This window comes from Tamandua tetradactyla, chromosome 2 (assembly GCF_023851605.1).
Source record: "Tamandua tetradactyla isolate mTamTet1 chromosome 2, mTamTet1.pri, whole genome shotgun sequence".
NCBI lineage: Eukaryota > Metazoa > Chordata > Mammalia > Pilosa > Myrmecophagidae > Tamandua > Tamandua tetradactyla.
In genome coordinates, this window is record NC_135328.1 from 182,381,592 (window position 1) to 182,403,448 (window position 21,857).

Below are 21,857 nucleotides of genomic sequence, written 5' to 3' on the forward strand. Positions count from 1 at the left end.
CACAACAAGCAAATTCACTGCCCTCCCCTCTCTACATGGGACATGACTTCCAGGGGTGTGGGCCTTCCTGGCAACGTGGGACAGAAATCCTAGAATGAGCTGAGACTCAGCAACAAGGGATTGAGAAAACCTTCTTGACCGGAAAGGGGAACAGAGAAATGAGACAAAGTAAAATGTCAATGACTGAGTGATTCCAAACAGAGTCGAGAGGTTATCCTGGAGGTTATTCTTACGCATTAAATAGATATTACCTTTCTAGTTAAGGTGTAACAGAGAGGCTGGAGGGAACTGCCTGAAAATGTAGAGCTGTGTTCCAGTAGCCATGTTTCTTGAAGATGATTGTATGATACAGCTTTTGCAATGTGACTGTGTGATTGTGAAAATATTGTGTCTGATGCTTTTTTATCTACCTTATGGACAGATGAGTAAAACACATGGACTTAAAATAAATAAACAATAGGGGGAACAAAAGTTAAAATAAATTTAGTAGATTGAAATGCTAGTGATCAATGAAAGGGAGAAGTAAGGGGTATGGTATGTATGATTTTTTTCTGTTTTCTTTTTATTTCTTTTTCTGAATTGATGCAAATGTTCTAAGAAATGATCATGATGATGAATATGCAACTATGTGATGAAAAAATAAGCAAAAAAATTTTAAAAAGCCATTACATTTACGAAAGCATAAAAATGCACAGGAATAATTTAACAAACGATTCCAAGACTGTACACTGAAAACTGCAAAACATTAGTGAAGGAAATTTAAAGAAGATCTATATAAGTGGAAAAGTATTTCACATGCGTGGATTGGAGCACTTACTATTTTTAAGATGGCAGTAGTCCTCAATTTGATCTACAGTGCTATCCCTATCAAAATTACAAGTCTTTTTTAGTAGAAATTAATAGGCTGATCCTAAAATTCATATGGAATTTCAAGGAACCCCAATTAGCCAAAACAATCTTGAAAAAGAACAATGTTGGAGGAGTCACATGTTCCAATTTCAAAACTTACTACAAGGCTACAGTAATCAAGACAGTGTCCATGGAATAAAATTCAGAGTCTAGAAATAAACCCATAAATCTAAAGCCAATTGTTTTTTAGTTTTTGTTTTGACAAAGGTGGTAAGACCATTCATTGGGAGAAAGAATAATCTTTTCAACAAATGGTGCTGCAATAACTGAATATCTACATGCAAAAGTATGAAGTTGGACCCCTTCTTCATACCATATACAAAAAGATGTAAATGTAGGCGCTAAAACTTTAAAAATTGTAGAAGGCTTAACAAATCAGAAGATGCACAGCATTGGAAAAATTAGAATAAAGACAAGTAGGATGTTGTTAAAAGACTACGAGAGATCATTTGTTGAATAATAAGTAACAGAAGTGAAAATACACAGGAATATTTTACATTGATGAATGCCTTCAACTCACAGACACTGGAAACTCAATGTAACATAAACAACATCAATATTAAGGAAACTATAGTGCACCATACCATGGCTTGAAAACCAAAGATATTGAGAAAACCTTAATAGAACCTAGAAGTCAAAGATGCAAGAAAAATTGTGATAATCAATGTCACAGAGTAAGTAAAATAAGCTAAAATTCAAAGTGATGTCATTTAAAAAGTATGTAAAGAATCTCACAACCCAGTAAACTATTTTCAGCACCAATATTGCCCCCAAATAAAGATGTCTTCAGAAATTTAAAAAAAAAAAATTATAGAAGAAAGCATAGGCATAAATCTTGTGACCTTGAATTAAGCAATAGTCTTTAACATATGACATCAAAAGTACCTAAATAAAAATTGGACTTCATCAAAATTAAAACTTTTATGCCTCAGAAATCCCTATCAAGAAAGTGAAAAAGACAACCTACAGAATGGATAAGATATTTTCAAGTCCTGTATCTGACAAAAGTCCAGTATCTGGAATACATAAAACTCTTAAAACTCAACAATATAAAACAAAAGACGCTGTTTTTAAAAATGGGCAAAGGACTTGAATAAACACTTCTTTAAAGAAGATATACAAGTGGATAATAAGCACATGAAGAGATGCTAAATATCATCAGTCATTAAGAGAAATGCAAATCAAAACCAGAAAGAACCCATCCCCACAGCCCAGGGTCATTGCAAGCAGGAGCCTGCGGGCCACCAGACTCATCAGGCCCATAAATGGTATCTCCTCTGAGGTGCACACTGCTCACCCCCTGCCCCAGCATAGGTGACTGTCAACATGCACAGAGATAAGGGGCCCTGGTTGGAATTATATTGGGTCTCCATCTTGTTCAGCTGGCTGCCACAGTTGGAGAGGAAAGACTGAGGGGAACAGATGGCTCAAGAGTGCCATCTGTTGGGAAACCTCAAGTAGAAGTGCATCCCCTCCATGAAATTTGGGCATTGGTTTGGCAGGGAATTACTGACAAAATCGGACCTTCAAGGCAAACCTAAGCAAATACAAAACCTTAGATGAGTGAAGGAAATCAACTTTCAAAACAACCATATCAAGATAATCAAATGCAACAGACAATCTCAAAGCACATGAACATTCAGGCAGATATGGTCTAGCCCAACAAGCAAATTATAATACCAGAGGGCTCATGGAATTTGGAACAACTAATCAAGGATGTGCTTAAAAACATAAAGGATATCAAGAAAACAATGGAAGAGCATAAAGATGAATTTGAAAAAATAAGTAAAAAAATGATTGACAACATGAAGAGCACAAATATAAGAATCATCAGTGTCCCAGAAGGAGCAGAGAAGAGTAAAGGGCTAGGAAGGTTAATTGAAGAGATAATGGAGGGGGAACTTCCCAACTATTATAAAATACATAAATATGCACATCAGAGAGTCACAATGAACCCCAAATGGAAAAAATCCAAATGGGCATATTCCAAGACTCATACTAATCAGATTGTCAAATGTTGAAGATTAGCAGAAAGTGCTGAAAGCAGCACAAGAAAAGTGATCTACTACATAAAAGGGAACTCACATAAGCCTGAGTTTGGACTACTTAACGGGCACCATGGAGGCAAGAAGGCAGTGGTATGATATATTTAAGATCTTGAATGAGAAAGGCTTCCTGCCAAGAATTCTTTAACAAGCCAAGTTGTCCTTCAAAATTGAGGAAGAGAGTAAAATGTTCTCAGACAAACAAAGCCTAAGAAAATTTTTCAACAACAGATCTGCTCTATAAGAAACACTAAAGGGAGTTCTGTCAGCTGAAAAGGAAGACAAGAGAGGGAGGTCTGGAAGAGGGCACAGAGTTGAAGAATGTCAGTAAGGGTAACTTAAAGGATAAAAAGAGAAAGAAGGGGGAAAGAATATATAAATCTGACAATAAATACTAAAGGATAAAATGATAGACTCAAGAACTGCTCTTAAAGTAATAACTTTGAATTTTAATGGACTAAATCACCAATTAAAAGCCACAGATTGGCAGAATGGATTTAAAAAACATGACCCATCTATATGCTGTTTACAAGAAACTCATCTTAGACACAAGGATACAAATAGATTGAAAGTGAAATGATGGAAAAAGATGTTCCAACCAAGCTGTAACCAAAAGAAAACAGAGTAGCTATACTAATATTAGATAAAATAGATTTTAAATATAAAGATATCATAAGAGACAAGAAAGGACACTACATATTAATAAAAGGGACAATTCACCAAGAAGAAATAACAATCATAAATGTTTATGCTACCAATCAAGGAGCTCCAAAGTACATTAGACAGACATTGGCAAAACTAAAGGGGGCAATAGACATTTCAACAATAATAGTGAGAGACTACAATATACCATTTTCCTCTATAGATAGAACAACCAGACAGAGGATCAACAAGGAAGTAGAGAACTCAAACAATCTGATAAAGGAAATAGACCTAATAGACATGTATAGATCATTATACCCCAATACACCAGGATATACATTCTGGAATGTTCTCCAGGATAAATCATATGCTGGGATACAAAACAGGTCTTAATAAATTTAATAAGATTGAAATTACTCAAAACACTTTCTCTGATTACAAGAGAATGAAGCTGAAAATCAATTACCACCAAAGAACCAGAGCTTTCACAAATACATGGAGATTAAACAACATCCTCTTAAATAATCAGTGGTTCAAAGAAGAAATTGCTAGAGGAATTGGCATAAATCTGGATATGAATGAAAATGAAAATACAATACATATCAGAGCTTATGAAATGCAGCAAAGGCAGTGGTGAGAGGGAAATTTATTGCCCTAAAAGCCTATATTAAAAAAGAAGAATGAGAAAAATTAAGGACTTTACTGCTCACCTGGAGGGACTAGAGAAAGAACAGCAAAATAACCCAACACCAATAGAAGAAGAGAAATAACATAGATTAATAAACTGGAATAATAAACAGAAATAAATAAACTGGAGAAAAAAACAACAATAGAAAGAATGAACAAAACCAAAAGTTGGTTCTTTGAGAAAAATCAATAAAATCAATGGACCCCTTGCAAGGCTGACAAAGAAAAAAAGAGAGAGGTCACAAATGAACAAAATTAGAAATGGGGGGGGTCATTACAATGGATGCTGAAAAAATTTTTGAAAACCATAGGAGGATACTATGAACAATTATTTGCCAACAAAGTAGACAACCTAGATGAATTGAACAAATCCCTAGAAACACCTGAGGAACTACACTGACCTGAGAAGAAATGGAAGATCTCAACAAACTAATTATAAGCAAAGAGATTCAATCATTCATCAAAAATCTTCCTACAAGGGAAAGCCCAGGGCCAGATAGCTTCACAGGGGAATTTTATCAAACATTCAAAAAAAAAAAAAAAAACTAACACCAAATCCTGCTCAAACTCTTCCAAAAACTGAGGAAAAAAGGAATACTACCTAACTCATTTTATGAAGCTAACATCACTGTAAAACTAAAACCAGAAAAAGCCACTACAATAAAGGAAAATTATAGAACATTGATGCAAAAATTCTCAACAAAATACTAGCAAATCAAATCCAATGACATATTAAAGGAATTATACTTCATGACCAAGAGGGGTTTATGCCAGGAATGCAATTGTGGTTCAACACAAGAAAATCAGTCACTGTAATACAACACATTTACAGATTGAAAGGGGAAAATCACATGATCACATCAATTGATGCTAAAAAAGCATTCAACAAAATTCAGCATACTTTTCTGATACGAACACTTCAAAAGGTGGGAATTAAGTGAAACTTCCTCAGTATCATAAAGAGCATAAAAAGCCCATAGCCATCATCATACTTAACAGTGGGAGATTGAAAGCATTTCCCCCTAAGATTGGGAACAAGACAAGGATGCAACTGTCACCACTATTATTCAACATTATATTAGAAGTTCTAGATAGAGTGATCAGACAAGAGAAAAGAATAAAAAAGTATACAAGTAGGAATAGAAGAAGTAAACTTTCATTATTTGTAGATGACATGATCCTATGCTTAGAAAATACTGAGAAATCTATGACAAACTACTTGAGCTAATAAACAATTTCAGCAAATTTTTTATTTTTGTATCAGTAGCAGGATACAAAATTAATATACAAAAATCAATAATGTTTCTCTACACAAATGAAGACCTGAGGAGACTATTAAGGGGGAAAAAAGTCCATTCAGGATAGCAACTAAAAGACACAAGTATCAAGGAATAAATTTAGCCAGAGATGTTAAGCACCTGCACGCATAAAACTACAAAACATTGCTAAAAGAAATCAAAGAAGATCTAAATAGATGGAAACATTCCATGTACATGGATAGGAAGATTAAGTGTCATTAAGATGTCTACCCAAATTGATCTACAGATTCAATGCTGTACCAATCAAAATTCCAAAAACTTACTTTGATGACTTGGAAAAGCTAGTTGTTGAATTTATTTGGAAGGGAAAGAGACCTTGAATAGCTAAAAGTATACTAAAAAAAAAAAAATGTAGTGGAAGGATTAACACTTTCTGACTTTAAACTTATTATAAAGCCACAGTGGTCAAAACAGCATGTTGCTGGCATCAAGATAGAAATATTGACCAGTGGAATTGAATCGAGAGTGCAGAGATTGATCACCAAATCTGTGATCACTTGATCTTTGACAAAGCCCCCAAATCGACTGAACAGAATAGTCTTTTCAAAGGGGCTTGGGAGAACTGGATATCAATAGCCAACGGAATGAAAGAACAACTTTACTTTACACCCTATACAAAAATTAATTCAAAGTGAATCAAAGACCTAAATATAAGAGACAGTACCATAAAACTCCTGGAAGAAAATATAGGGAAATATCTTCAAGACTTAGTAATAGCAGGTAGCCTCTTAAACTTTACACCTAAAGCATAAACAGCAAAAGAAAAAATAGAGGGCGGGCCATGGTGGCTCAGTGGCAGAGTTCTTGCCTATCCCACCAGAGACCCGTTTTCAATTCCTGGTGCCTGCCCATGTGAAAAAAAAGAAAAAAGAAAAAATAGATAAACAGGAATTCCTCAAAATCAAAAGCTAGTGTGCCTCAAAGAACTTTGTCAAAAAGGTGAAGAGGCAGCCAACTCAATGAAAAATAAGCCAGAAACAAAAGAACAAATATGGTATGGGCTCATTTAGAAAACACTTATAAGAAAATTGAAGCCTAGATTGTAAGCTCTTATAGCAGTCATACTTAGTTTGGAGTTGTAAGTGTATTTCTAAATTCTGAAATGCTGTGATATATGTGTATAAGCTGGTGTTTTCCTGGAACTTTGGGTACATCTGTGACATCTAAGACTCAGACCTGGAGTTCTGCAGCACAGAAAGTCAGCATTGCCACATACAACATGTTAAAATACACCCCCCCCCCCCAAAAAAAAGGTCAGGCTTCAATTAGACATAAAAGTGAAGCCAATTTGGTTGGAACTAAAGTAAATCAGAATACAAGGCAAAGGATGATATTGTATGTATTCTAAAGCTTCACCTACTGTATAAGACCAAAACCAAAGAGGTTTATTGTATCTAGAATCTAAATCTTCTATAATACACACTCTAAATCAACCTGCCTGGATAGCTCATTTAAACAATCCAAGCAGATGGAGCCCAGAATGGGAACGAGACCTTATATTTCTGTATTGCTTAATGTAATTCCCAGGTGTATCTCCAAGGCTATGGTGGGCTGATAATTAAAAAGTACTGGTAGAACTCTTGAGGGACTAGAGAAAATATATGGAACTAGTAAACTTTCCCACCTGAGAAATACCAGGTACTCTCTCTCTTTAAAAAAAAACATTTTTTTTCACTTCCGGAGAAGATGGCGGCTTAGTAAGACGCGCGGGTCTTAGTTCCTCCTCCAGAAAAGCAACTAAAGAAACAGAAACAATACAAAACAGCTCCCGGAGTCACGACAGAGACCAAAAAAGACAGCGTACCCCATTCTGGAACAGCTGAACGGGTAGGGAGAATCCACTGCTGTGAGATACCCGAGGGGTGCACGTTTTCCCGGCTGGGGTGGCTGGTGTCTGGGGTCCCCTCCACGCACGTGGCTCCCCGGTCTGACTGGGAACATTGGATAGCGGGGCCCTCCCGTCACGCTTGGCGTCTCGGGCCAGCTGGGCAATTTGGACCGGCACTCCCCCAAGCCACGGCCAGCGACCCCCGCCTCCACGCGCGGTTTCCCGGGCCGACTGCCCCGCAGACAAACGACCACCACGAGCGCCACCTACTGGGCAGGAAAAGAAAAACAGAGCCCAGAGATTCCACAGAAAAACCTTTCAACCAGCTGGGTCCCACACCCAGGGAGATCTGATCAAATGCCCAGACACCAGCAGAAAATAATGGATGACGCTCGGAAAATTGAAGATATGGCCCAATCAAAGGAAAAAACCAATAGTTCAAATGAGATACAGGAGCTGAGACAACTAATGCTGAATATACGAACAGAAATGGAAAAACTCTTCAAAAACCAAATCAATAAATTGAGGGAGGACATGAAGAAGATATGGGCTGAACAAAAAGAAGAAATAGAAAATCTGAAAAAACAAATCACAGAACTTGTGGGAGTGAAGGACAAAGAAGAAAAAATGGAAAAAACAATGGATACCTACAATGGTAGATCTAAAGAGACAGAAGCTACAATTAGTGAACTGGAGGATGGAACAACTGAATTCCAAAAAGAAACAGAAACTATAGGGAAAAGAATGGAAAAACTTGAGCAGGGAATCAGGGAACTGAATGACAATATGAAGCGCACAAATATACGTGTTGTGGGTGTCCCAGAAGGAGAAGAGAAGGGAAAAGGAGGAGAAAAACTAATGGAAGAAATTATCACTGAAAATTTCCCAACTCTTATGAAAGACCTAAATATACAGATCCAAGAAGTGCAGCGCACCCCAAAGAGAATAGACCCAAATAGGCGTTCTCCAAGACATTTACTAGTTAGAATGTCAGAGGTCAAAGAGAAAGAGAGGATCTTGAAAGCAGCAAGAGAAAAACAATCTGTCACATACAAGGGAAACCCAATAAGACTATGTGTAGATTTCTCAGCAGAAACCATGGAAGCTAGAAGACAGTGGGATGATATATTTAAATCACTAAAAGAGAAAAACTGCCAACCAAGACTCCTATATCCAGCAAAATTGTCCTTCAAAAATGAAGGAGAAATTAAAACATTTATAGACAAAAAGTCACTGAGAGAATTTGTGACCAAGAGACCAGCTCTGCAAGAAATACTAAAGGGAGCACTAGAGTCAGATACGAAAAGACAGAAGAGAGAGGTATGGAGTAAAGTGTAGAAAGAAGGAAAATCAGATATGATATATATAATACAAAAGCCAAAATGGTAGAGGAAAATATTATCCAAACAGTAACAATACTAAAAGTTAATGGACTGAATTTCCCAATCAAAAGACATAGAATGGCAGAATGGATTACGACCCAGCAATACCACTGCTAGGTATCTACTCAAAGGACTTAAGGGCAAAGACACAGACGGACATTTGCACACCAGTGTTTATAGCAGCATTATCTACAACTTCAAAGAGATGGAAACAGCCAAAATGTTCATCAACAGACGAGTGGCTAAACAAACTGTGGCGTATACCTACGATGGAATATTATGCAGCTTTAAGACAGACTAAACTTATGAAGCATGTAATAACATAGATGGACCTAGAGAACATTATGCTGAGTGAGTCTAGCCAAAAACTAAAGGACAAATACTGTATGGTCCCACTGATGTGAACCGACATTCGAGAATCAGCTTGGACTATATCATTGGTAACAGAGACCAGCAGGAGTTAGAAACAGGGTAAGATAATGGGTAATTGGAGCTGAAGGGATACAGACTGTGCAACAGGACTAGATACAAAAACTCAAAAATGGACAGCACAATAATACCTAAGTGTAATGTAACTAGGTTGGAACACTGAATGAAGCTGCACCTGAAATATGTTTTTTTGTTTGTTTGTTTGTGTGTTTGTATCTTTTGTTTTTGTTTTTTCTTTTTCCTTTTTATATATATATATATTATTAGTATTATTATTTTAATTCTCTTCTCTATATTAACATTCTATATCTTTTTCTGCTGTTTTGCTAGTTCTTTTCCTAAATCGATGCAAATGTACTAAGAAATGATGATCATACATCTATGTGATGATACTAAGAATTACTGAGTGCATGTGTAGAATGGAATGATTTCTAAATGTTGTGTTAATTTCTTTTCTTTTTTTTGATTAATAAAAAAATTAAAAAAAAAAAAGATTTAATGGGATTTTCTCTAATTACAAAAGAGAAATTGGTGTTCAATTCAGAAAACTTGAGAAGCACAAAGCAAAAAAAAAAAAAGTTTCTTTAATCGCATCATGTAAAGGTAACAACTGTTAACATTTTGGCATATCCCTTCCCAGATTTCTTTATGCAGAGATGCTTCATTTTTGTGCTCTGGGAAAAAAGTAAACATTTAAGAGTTTTATTTCTGAACTCTCAGTTCTATTCCACTAATCTAAATGCCTATCCATATGTTAATAATACACTGGAAATCAGCCTATCAGTTTCCATAAAGAAGCTGGTTGATTCTAATAGGAATTGTGTTGAATTTGTAGATCAGTGTGAGAAGTACCGCCCAGCTTAACAATGTTAAATCTTTTGATTCATAAAAAAAAAAAAAAAACAAAAAACATTTTTATTGTAAAAACTTAATATACAAACATTCTTGATATACAAACATTCCATACATGGTGTAAAATCAATGGCTCACAATATCATCACATAGTTGTGTATTCATCACCATGATCATTTTTTTGAACATTTGCATCACTCCAGAAAAAGAAAGAAAAAAGAAAAACTCATACATACCATACCCCTTACCCTTCCCTCTCATTGACCATTAATATTTCAATGTATTCAATTTATTTTAACCTTTGTTCCCCCATTATTTGTTTACTTTTTATCCATATTTTTTACTCATCTGTCCATACTGTAGATAAAAGGAGCATCAGACACAAGATTTTCACAATCACACGGTCACATTGTGAAAGCTATATCATTATACAATCATCTTCAAGAAACAAGGCTATTGGAACACAGCTCTACAGTTTCAGGTACTTCCCTCTAGCCTCTCCAATACACCATAAACTAAAAAAGAGTTATCTATGTAACGTGTTAAGAATAACCTCCAGGATAACCTCTCAACTCTGTTTGAAATCTCTCAGCCACTGACACTTTATCTTGTCTCATTTCTCTCTTCCCCCTTTTGGTTGAGAAGATTTTCTCAATCCCTTGATGCTGAGTCCTGGCTCATCCTGGAATTTCTGTCCCATGTTGCCAGGGAAATTTACACCCCTGGGAGTAATGTTCCATATGGCAGAGGGGAGGGCAGTGAGTTCACTTGCTCTGTTGGCTTAGAGAGAGAGAGACCACATCTGAGCAACAAAAAAGGTTCTCTGGGGTGACTCTTAGGCCTAATTTTAAGTAGACTTAGCCTATCTTTTGCAGGACTAAGTTTCATAAGGGTGAACCCCAAGATCAAGGGCTCAGCCTATTGATTTTGTTGTCCCCACTGCTTGTGAGAATATTAGCCATTCTCCAAAGGGGGAAGTTAAATATTTCCCCCATTCCCCCATGGGGACTTTGCAAATACTTCTTTATTCACTGTCCACATCACTCTGGGATTTATCAGAGCATCACACCAAGCTGGACAAACCAACAAAATCTCATGCCCTATTCAAAATTCCTGGGACTCTCTCAAGCATTAGGAACTCCCAAGAAATAGGCCAAGCCCTTGATTTTGAGGCTGGCCCTTACAAAACTTATTTTTATGGAGAAGCTAAGACTATCTATAATTATGCCTAAGAGTTGCTTCCAGGAATCCTCTTTTGTTGCTCAAATTCAGCCTCTTTCTCTTTAAGCCCAACTGTGCAAGGAAAATCATTACCCTTCCCTCTACATGGGGCATGATATTCAGGGGTGAAAGTCCCTGATAATGTGGCGCATCACTCCCAGGGATGAGCCTGGCGCTGGCACCTTAATTGACAATGCCTCTCCTATAAAAAGGAGGGAAAGAAATGTAACAAAATAAGGTATCAGTGGCTAAGAGTTCAAATAGAATTGAGAAACTATTCTGGAGGCTACTCTTGCAAGCTTAAGCTAGATATTGCTAATTGCCGCAGTTTGCCAAATATGAACCATCACTGTTCCTGTTAACCCTAAAGAAAATCATCATCATTCCTGTTATCCCTAAAGAAAACCTAGGGCTCTATCTGAGATTCTGTAAAAGTTTCACACATTAAGTTTACTTTTTAGAAACCTAAAACCTTCAGATGGTTCCTAGGCCAGATCAGTCCTGAAACCCAAGGTACCAGTCTCCCCAAGAACATCAGCCAGTTCTATTCCCCTATCCCATGTGACCAGCACCCCTTTTCAATATGAAAAGGTTGGAATTGGCATAGTCCAAATATCCCTAAAGATTGCAAGAAGGGGCAAAAGAGAAGGAGGAGTTATAACAGAGAAGTTAGGAATTAACAAATGAGCATGACTGCTGGATCACATTATATTGATCTTTCTTTTCAGTCTTCAGTGTCTTGGAGCAGCTAAAAGGAAAAACCTGAAATTGTGGAACCCATACCAAACTTTGAAATCTGTTCTATAACTACTTGTTAAAATTGTACTCTAAAATCTATTGCATATAACATTGTATATATGTTATATCTCATAATAAAAATTTTTCTTAAAAACACAATGAAATACCATTTCTGACCCACTAGGGTGGCTAATATTTAAAAAAATGAAAAATAAAAAACGTTGAAAAGGATGTGAAGAAATTGGAACCCTCATAAATTGCTGGTGGGCATGTAAAATGGTGCACATGTCCATTGTGGAAAACAGTTTGGAAGTTCTTCAAAACTTAAATCATAGAAGTACCATGTGACCCAGCAATTCCACTGTATTCACTTGTTAAGCTGCTAGAATGCAATTTACCAGAAATGAAATGGCTTTATAAAGGGAATTTATTACATTACAAGTGTACAGTTCTAAGGCCGTGCAGATGTCCAAATTAAGGCACCAACAAGAAGTGACCTTCACTCAAGAAAAGCTGATGCTGTCTGGAACACCTCTGACAACTGGGAAGGCATGTGGCTGGTAATGGCTGGTCCTTGTTCCAGGCTCACTGCTTCCAGCTTCTCATAGCAGTGGTTTCCTCTCTAAGTGTCTTTGGGCTTTTATTTAGCTTCTCAGGACACAACTCTGGGTTCTAGCTTGCTTAGCATCTTATGAGAAGGCACATGGCAATCTACTGTACTCTGGCAATGTCTAGGCATCTGCTCTCTCTGTCGGCACTCCAAGCATTTACAAACATCTGTGTCTCTGTCAGCCCTGAAGCAAGTGTTCTCCATGTATCTGCATCTCAGGTTTCTTCAAAATGTTTCCCCTTTTAAGGGGCTCTAGTTAACCAACCAAGACTCACCTGGAATGGATGGAGTCACATCTTTATCTAATCAAAAGGCCACACCCACAATTGGGCACGCCACATCTTTGTGGAGATAATCTAATAAAAAATTCTACCCTACAATACTGAATCAGGATTAAAAGAAACAGCTACCCCTACAAGATTGGATCAGGATTAAACATGGCTTTTCTGGGGTACATAAAAGTTTCAAACAAGCACACTCTCCTAGGTATATACTCAAGAGAAATGAAAACATATGTTTACATAAAAACTTGTGCATGAATATTTATAGCAGCACTATTTATAAGAGCCAAAAAGTGGAAATCAAATATCCATCAGCCAATGAATGGATAAACAAAATGTGGTATATCCATACAATATTATTGTCATAAAAATAAAATATTGATATATGTTACACATATATCACAATGAAATTGTGATGAATTGGATAAAATTGAAATCATTACACTGAGTGAAAGAAGCCAGACATAAAAGGCCACATATTGTATGATTCCATTTATATGAAATGTCCAGAATAGGCAAAGTTATAGAGACAAAAAGTACATTATTGGTCATCAGGGTATCATTGGGGAAAGGGAAGAGTGGGAGATAACTGCTAAAGGGTTTCTTTTGTGGGTGATGAAATGTTCTGGAATTAAATAGAGCGATGGTTATATGACCTTGTGAATATACTAAAAAACACTGACTTATCCCCATCCCACCCCTGGGCCTGCAATGGGCAGGGGCGCTGTGGAAGCTGAGCCCATGAGGTGGGCTGTGGCCTGTGCCACCCGTAGGGCACTGAGCCCTTGCCCCCCTGGATACTATGACAGAAGCATCCCACTGTGGGCCCCTTAGCTGAGGACAGGCTCCAAGTGGACGGGCATCCTGGGGCAGTGCGCAAGGCTGGCACCCGGTGACCCGCAGAGCCCCCAGAGTGCACACGTGGGGCTGCCCCTGATACTACTTATGCTGTTAGAGCTAGTGCCCTGGGGACTGCTGTTGGTGGCTGATGGCCTGGCCTCCATAGCAAAGGAAGTGATGACAAAACTGGCCAGCCTGAAGTTAGAAAACAAGCCATGGCCTGGAAGGACCCATTCTCTCCACTACCACTCCCTGGTCCTGTCAGAACCTGGCCCAGACCTCCCCAACTTTCTGGCTGTGGGCTATGTGAATGACCAGCCCTTCATCTGGCATGAGAGACAACTGGGCAGGACCAAGCCCCAGCCCCATGGGTGGCACCTATAGAGGCCCAGTACTGAGAGATGGAGACCCAGAAGCAGAAGGCCTTGGAGAATATGCAGCAGGGGAGATGTGAACTGTGATGAGATACCACAACAAGAGCAGCAGCATGGATAGTACACAGTGCATGTTCAGCTCTGAGATTCATGAGGACAGGCACACCAGCAACTTCTGGCAGCTTGGCTTTGATGGGCAGGACCACCTGTTGCTAGACCTGGAGACACTGAGCTGGGTGTCAGCTGAGCCTATAGCCAAACAAATGAAGCGCTGGTCAGAGATGGAGTTTTGCTATGCTAAGTACAACAAGGCCTACCTGGAGGGCCTTTGACTCACCTCCCTGCACAGATACCTGTAGCTGGGAGGCCAGAATCTCATCCAGCAAGAGCTGCCCAAGGTGCAGGTGACGAAACAGTTGGCCAAGAATGGGGGCGCTGAGCTGAGGTGCTGAGCCCTGGGCTTCTAACCCAAAGGACATCATACTGAGCTTGTGGCTGGGTGGGGAGGAGCTGGCCCTGGAGACCGGGCATGTGGAGATGCACCCCAGTGGCATGGAACCTACCAGACTTGGACAGCTGTGTACATGTGCAAGGGGGCAGCAGAGGCCCAGTATGCTTGCCACATGCAGGCTGAACCACACACTCACTGTGGCCTGGGAACCGCCTTCTTGTTGCAGACCCACTGCTGTGATTTTCATTGCCATTTTGGTCTCCACCTTATTGGTGGCTGGATTTCTGATTTGCACAACTTGGTGTCAAGCTAGGAATAAATCATCTTATAAGTAAGCCCCAGGTGGAGAGAACTCCCAAGGGCCAGCGAGAGCAGGGTCTGCCCATCATCTTTGTTGATGGACGTTCACTGATACAAGACCAAGGAGGGGGTCTGTTGGGTGTTTGGGGGGGCTGGAGGCCCTCTGTACTGGCTGTCACTTGACCTTGAAGTACTCACCTGTAATGGTAAGGTTCTGGTGTCAACTTGGCCAAGTGATGGTCCCCAGTTGTCTAGTCAAACAGGCACTGGCTTAACCATTACCGCAAAGACATTCCATGGACTTACATCATCAGTAAGTTGATTGCATCTATAGCTGATACACATCTACAATCAACTAAAGGGAATGTCCTCAGCAACGGAAGACATTTAATCCAATCAGTTGAAGATTTTTAAGGGACAAGTGACAACTTCAGCAGTTCAGAAGAGAGAATTTTCCTCTGCACTTCAGCCAGCCAGCCTTTCCTGGGAAATTCATTGAAAACCTCATCCAAGTTGCTAGCTTGCAGCCAGCCTACCCTATGGAATTTGGACTTGTGCATTCCCACGGTTACTGAGGCACTTTTATAAAATCTCATACTATCTACAGCTGTCTCTTGTTGGTGCGGTTTACCTAGAGAACCCTGACTAATACACTACCCCTTTCCAAACCTGAGCTCTCCTCACTCCCATTGTCATCACAGGCAGAGTTAAACATTTTCATCCTCCTGAAATCCTTTTAAAAATCTGATTGCTTCCTGTTGAAGGGATGGGGGGACAGTGATAATAATTTCTTAGATCCATGTAACACTTTACAGTTTGCAGAATGATTTCATATGTGTATAAACTACACCTGAGCCTCACAGGCACCCTGTGAATTTGTCAATGTTATTCTCATCGGTACTTCCTCAGCGTGGAAACCAAGGCTCAGAACAATTAAGGACAAATCAGAACAACAAGCAGGGGGAGTAATGGGAGTAGTATCCTGCATCCACCTGCTATGAAAGTGCTTTTAGTATGTGATCTGGGGGAAGGCCCAGCCTTCCCTGCATTTTTTCAGTCAAGCAGAAACCCATGCCTCCTTCATAAACAACCATCTCCCTGGGTCCACAAGTCTTTGTTTATTCAGCAAACAGTTACAGTCTCTGTCACAGGCCACATAATGTGCTAGGTGCTGGGGACTCAGAGGAAGTGCTCCACAGCATGAGGTTGTTGGATTTCAGAGAGTGCAAAAGACCCCAAGGCCAGCTCCCATCCTCCAACAGCACCCTCTGCCTCTCCTGACAAGTTCCTGCCAGCTGAGAGCTTGCCTTGACCTGAAGGCATGATAGAGTCACTCTGTGGGGACTTCTGAAACCTCCACGTCCTACAACCCTGGGAGGCCAGAGTCCCAGGAAAAGACTAGAAGAAGTTTCAGTCTACATTGGTGGACTCCAGGACCATAGCAGGGAGCTGCTAACTGATGGGTTTCATTGAAGAATGTCTTAAATGTCTGTCTGTAGTGATGCTGTAATGTGCTGTATATATTGTTTTAACCATGTAAAAAAAGAAAAACCTGGCTTATATCCTTTTAAATGGTGAATTATATGGTACGTGAATTATATCTCAATAAAAATGTTATAAAAGAAAACCTCATTGGTAGAAGGGTCAAGATTGGGAGTCATGTAAAGAAGTAATTGTTCAAGGAATAGGAGTGGATATTCTGTAGGAGTGCTGTTCAGTGGAACTTATGCAATGATGGAAATGTTTTATATCTGCACTATTCAACTTAGAATTTAAAAATACTAAATAGGGACATAAAACAGTCATAAAAGCTGTATACTAACATCATCATGCTTCCCTCTGGAAAGCCGAAAACACACTGACTTTGGAGTACACGTTTAGTGTCACTACTTAATCTCTCCACACCTGTTTCCTTTAAAATAGTAATCAACAGGTTTTATTTTGTTCTTAAAGAGTTAAGTAGTTACACACAAAGCCAAGTGCTGCGCCACTGATGTGAGGTTGGGGAGCAGATGGGTATGGTGGGGAGTGGAATTCAAAGTGTCTTTTATGTGAATGGCAGCCTTAGCGCACAGACTAGGATGCCAGCGGTACTCCCGAGCCATGCATCACGATGGCCTAGATTACAGCAAAGCATGTTTGTAAAGTGTCAGAGAAGCTCATCAAATGTAAATTCCTTTTCCTTCCTCACAGAAGAGACCCTCAAATCCCTCAGCTTAAGTGTTCAGACACTTTGAAAATAAAGAGTTAGAGTTGTCTTTTTTTGTTATTACAATAAGCAGAGTAGCCACTGCATCCCTGTGCCTTAAAAATGCACAGAGCTTGAAAATATGCCTTCAGAGACATCCTCTCCCCACCACTCCCCCAACCTAACATTTTCTACATTGTCAGATAACCCAGTGAAAGAAAAGATATTTGAGTCTCAGAAATGGCTTTGGACTCTGCCTATTTTGTTCTGGGCCTTCTCTTTCACTGTTTAGGGCTAAGCCTGTAGCATAAGCTGACGAGATCTTGGGTTTTGGGTCAGGCCAGGTAACAACATCCCTGTGTTTATTGTCAGTGGTGTGGTGCATCAAAGAGCTGACTGGGGCAGCATCCATGAAAAGATATGTCAGCTCCTGATTCCGCTGCGTACCACCATGCCCTTCTACAATTCAGAGGAAGAACGGCAGCATGGCTTGCAGCAGCTGCAGCAACGGCAGGTATGTCCTGTAGGACTATTATAGGGTTAACTCATGGGTACAGTGCAACTGCCCAGGACAAGCGTTGTACTATACTTCGTTAAAATTACTCAGTTGTAAACCCTGGAGAGCAGAGACTTTGTTTTCTTTCTTTATGTGCTCAGCACCATTCATTCATTTGTTCACCACATGTGCCAAGTACTGTGCTAAGAGTCTGGCCATATAATAGGAAGTTAAAAAATTTTGCATGACTGTACGAGTGAATAAGTAAAGAAGATTAGGAATAACTAGTCCTTATTACAGTGGCATTGGTAGCCTCTCAATTACTGTAAACAAATTAGTGCTTTATAAACCATAAATCTCTAAACACCACATTTGTCCATTTTAATGTTATGGCACTTTGATAGTCACCTTAGAACAATACAGAGTTCAAGTTGTTTCTGAAATTAACAGGATAATTCCAGAATGAAAAAATAGGAAGTTTCTGTCAAAATTAACTCAAACAGAAAATCAGAAATTTTAGTCATAAGAAGTGATTGCTTTGCTAAAGTTTTATTAGTTATATAAGAATAATATGTATTTACTCATGTAATAATTTTATGTTGAGCACTAACATATGCCAAGCACTGAACTAAGATGAAAAGACACATGCTCCTAGGCATTGAGGAACTAATAGTATTCAGCCTTTTCACATTACCTATTTTGGGTCTCATGTCCACCTGAACACGGGCAAGCTTGCCACATGCTCTCAACCAGTTCATTAGGTATTTGCCTTGCCTATATCCTACCTCTGTCTTTTTGCTTGAGACTGTTCCAGAAGTCCTATTTCTTTCTTCCACAGAAACATTTGATTGAATTCTGCTATACTGTAGCCCAGAAATATCTCTTTGAAGGAAAATATGAAGAAGCTGTCCCCGCAGCTTTACATTCTCTTCGCTTCCGAGTGAGTGTACATGGCCTGAATTCAGTAGAGCTTGTTCCTGCTTACTTACTGTTGGCTGAGGCTAGCCTTGGTAAGTCAAACCTGACTTGAAACCCTGGAACATTGAAGAAGTACTATATTGGGTCATACCAGTGGCCAAAGAAAGAGTCCAACCTTGACAGTGGCACCAAAACACCTTTTGTAGAAAAGCCAGTTTGCTATAAAGAGTGGAGAAGTGATGTCATAGCCTTTTAGTTATAACTGAGAGAAATCCACCTAAGCTGGCCTAAGCCAAAAAGGGGGATTGTTAAGATATTGGGGTATTGCAAGGGAGTTGAGGCTTCATGTTGGGCTGTAATTAGAATGTGATAAGAAGCTAGGCTGGTGTTCTAAATCTCTCTCTCAGACCCTGTTTCTTGCCCCTGCTTCTCTCTGGTATCTGCTTCTCTTTTCCTCTTTGCAGACCAGATTTTCCTACTCTATGCTCACTGCAGAAGACAGCTATCCCAAAGTAAATATATAGTTCTTGAATTTATTTATCTTCCAGGCTCAATGTAGGTAATAGAAACGAATTAGCATCTGATTTCCAAATACAAATTCTTTGAGAAGAGTACTTTGTTGACCCAGCTTCATAGAGTATCTACCATTTGTTCCTGGAGTCAGGGTCACATAATTCAAACAGGAGATATAGGGACCCATCCCTGAAGGTGGCAGAGACAATTCTGAGAGTGGAGATCACAGACCTAGCAGACATTCCCACCTAGTCGCTTCTACAAGACGGGGCTTAATATTTTGAGGGGAATTAACATTTTTGAGTACCTGCAGTGTATTAGGCAACATGCATACATCTTCTGGTTTTCTCCCATTTTATGTTTCTAACTCCTTTCTCTGACCCAGAGAATGCTGGCTTTCAGTGATGTATTTTTATACTTGACCAAATTTTCCTGTATGAAGTTACCTCCCATCTCCACCCCAATTACTTCTCCCTTGCAGGTATTTGTGGGTTCTGGTTCCCCATTCTGGGCACCTCCTCTGCATCAACCCCCTCTTCATTTGTTTTGGTTCCAACTTCCCACACAGGCTGCTTACCTGCAGGAACATCTTCCTCACCTTGTTCAGCTTCTGACTCCCCATTGTGGGTTTATCCTTCTCCAAATTAGTGGAGAGAACACTGGGAAAAATAATGAAGACCAGGTTCTATTTATCTCTGACATTGGATTATGGAAAATTCTCTCCTCTAGACCTAATGCCTCTTACATCTTCTCTGTCCTCCCACCAATCCAGACGTCACACAAAATGTGATCATATCACTACCCTAAATACCCTTCAGTAGTTTCCCATTGCTCTTACAATAAAGACCGAATTTCTAAAGCAACCTACAAAGCCCTGCTTGGTCTAGTCCTTGCTGAATTCTCTCACCTCATCTCGCATTCTTTTCTCTCTTCCTTCCATTACACCACCTTTCCCTTGAGTCTTCAAGACATTGTGCTCCCTTCTACCATGTGACCTTTGCATATGATGTTTTCCTTGCTCTGGCCACTCTTCACCTAATTAACTCTTAGTCATCCTTCAAGTCTCAGCTCAAGAATTACTATTTCCTTATTTAGAAGCCTTACCCAAGCCCCATACTAGGTCAGTCTCTTTTTTATATCATATAGAAACATCTTCCTTTTTTCCGAACACAAACTCCAATAACAATTATACATTTACTGATGAGATATTTAATTGCTGTTTCTCTCCTCCGCTAGACTGCAAGCTCAGGGAGTACTGGGAATGTCTGTTACTCACCAGAGTATCTTTAGCACCCAACACTGTAACTTAGTGCAGCAAAGTGACTCAAAAAATATTCTCCCAGTATCAGACACCTAGTGGGCACTATGTAACTATTTATGGAATCTGAATTCTCCGCACAGGATTGTTTTGAGGAATAAGTTCATGTGTAATGAATGTGAAAATGTTTTGAAAGCTGAAAAGTGCTGTATAAGTGGATAGTTTCAATGTAATTCCCAAAGTCATTGATTTAAAACCTTGTCAACCTTTTAAAAGTCTAAATAAATCACAATCCTTGTGCACATGCTTCTTTCCTACCTTAAAGACTCCTCCAAAGTGGAGTGGAAAAATAGCAGATATTCAGCCTTCTTCTTTTTTTTTTTAAGTAAAACTTTGGAAATTTAATCAACTAGAAATGACATTTTCAATAAAACCTCAGATATAAAGGTGTCACTTTACTCATCTTCTCCCACCCTTATCAGAGCTTTGAAACAAGGAGAACCTGCGTTCAGTTCCCATCTCTTTCTTTACTTGTTAGGTGATCCTAAGCACAAAGTTTTCTTGTATTAGGGATCATATATATATACTGAGCCTTCTGCTTGGAATGCTCTTTCCTCACACAGCTGGCTCCTTTTCACCTTTCAGGTATCTGCTTAAATGTCACATCCTCATTGAGGTGTTCCCTAATCACAACCAGAGTAGGCCCTTCCCCTCTTATCCTCAGTCACTCTGCTCTGTTCATTTCCTTCGTAACATTTCATTGTTTGTTTGTTTATTGTGTACCTCCTCCACTTAATTGTAAGCCCCTTGAGGTTGGGATCACACCTGTTTTATTGACCAGTCTGCACTGAGCATGTAACACAGTGGTACAGAGACTTCAGAAATTAGATGATGTTCTAGTTTGCTAGCTGCCAGAATGCAATATACCGAAAATTAATGGCTTTTTAAAAAGGGAATTTAATAAATTGCTAATTTACAGTTCTAAGGTCAAGAAAATGTCCCAGTTTAACAAGCCCATAGAAATGTTCAATTAAAGGCATCCAGGGAAAGATACCTTGGTTCAAGAAGGCCGATGAAGTTCAGGGTTTCTCTCTCAAGTGAGAAGACACATGGCAAACACAGTCAGGGTTTCTCTCAGCTGGAAAGGCACATGGCGAACACAGCATCATCTGCTAGCTTCCTCTCCTGGCTTCCTATTTGATGAAGCTCCCCAGGAGGCATTTTCCTTCTTTATCTCCAAAGGTCACTGGCTCGTGGACTCTCTGCTTCTCGTGGCTACATCATTTTCTGCTTTCTCAGAATCTCCTTTCTCCAAAATGTTTCATCTTTTATAGGAGTCTAGTAAACTAATGAAGACCCATCCAAATGGGTGGAGACACGCCTCTACCTAATCCAGTTTAACAACCATTCTTGATTAAATCACATCTCCAGGGAGATGATCTTTTTACAGTTTCAAACATACAATACTGAATAGGGATTAGAAGAAATGGCTGCCTTTACAAAATAGGATTAGGATTAAAACATGGCTTTTCTAGGGTACATACATCATTTCAAACCAGCACAGATGAATATATGG

At 39.3% G+C, this 21,857-nt stretch overlaps 1 protein-coding gene and 1 pseudogene across 4 annotated transcripts in view; both read left to right on the plus strand.

The window, feature by feature from the left end:
* ZMYND12 (zinc finger MYND-type containing 12) overlaps positions 1-21,857 on the plus strand; it is a 67,509-nt gene that overhangs the window by 29,984 nt on the left and 15,668 nt on the right. For 2 of the 4 annotated variants that reach the window (XM_077150025.1, XM_077150024.1), the window contains exons 2-3: positions 17,469-17,610; positions 18,431-18,602. In XM_077150025.1, the coding sequence (XP_077006140.1) occupies positions 17,548-17,610; positions 18,431-18,602 (235 nt within the window). In that variant the 5' untranslated portion in view covers positions 17,469-17,547. The remainder of the gene's footprint in view (positions 1-17,468; positions 17,611-18,430; positions 18,603-21,857) is intronic. The other 2 variants (XM_077150027.1, XM_077150026.1) reach the window with 1 other exon arrangement.
* On the plus strand, positions 13,889-15,006 carry LOC143654739 (H-2 class I histocompatibility antigen, Q10 alpha chain-like; annotated as a pseudogene).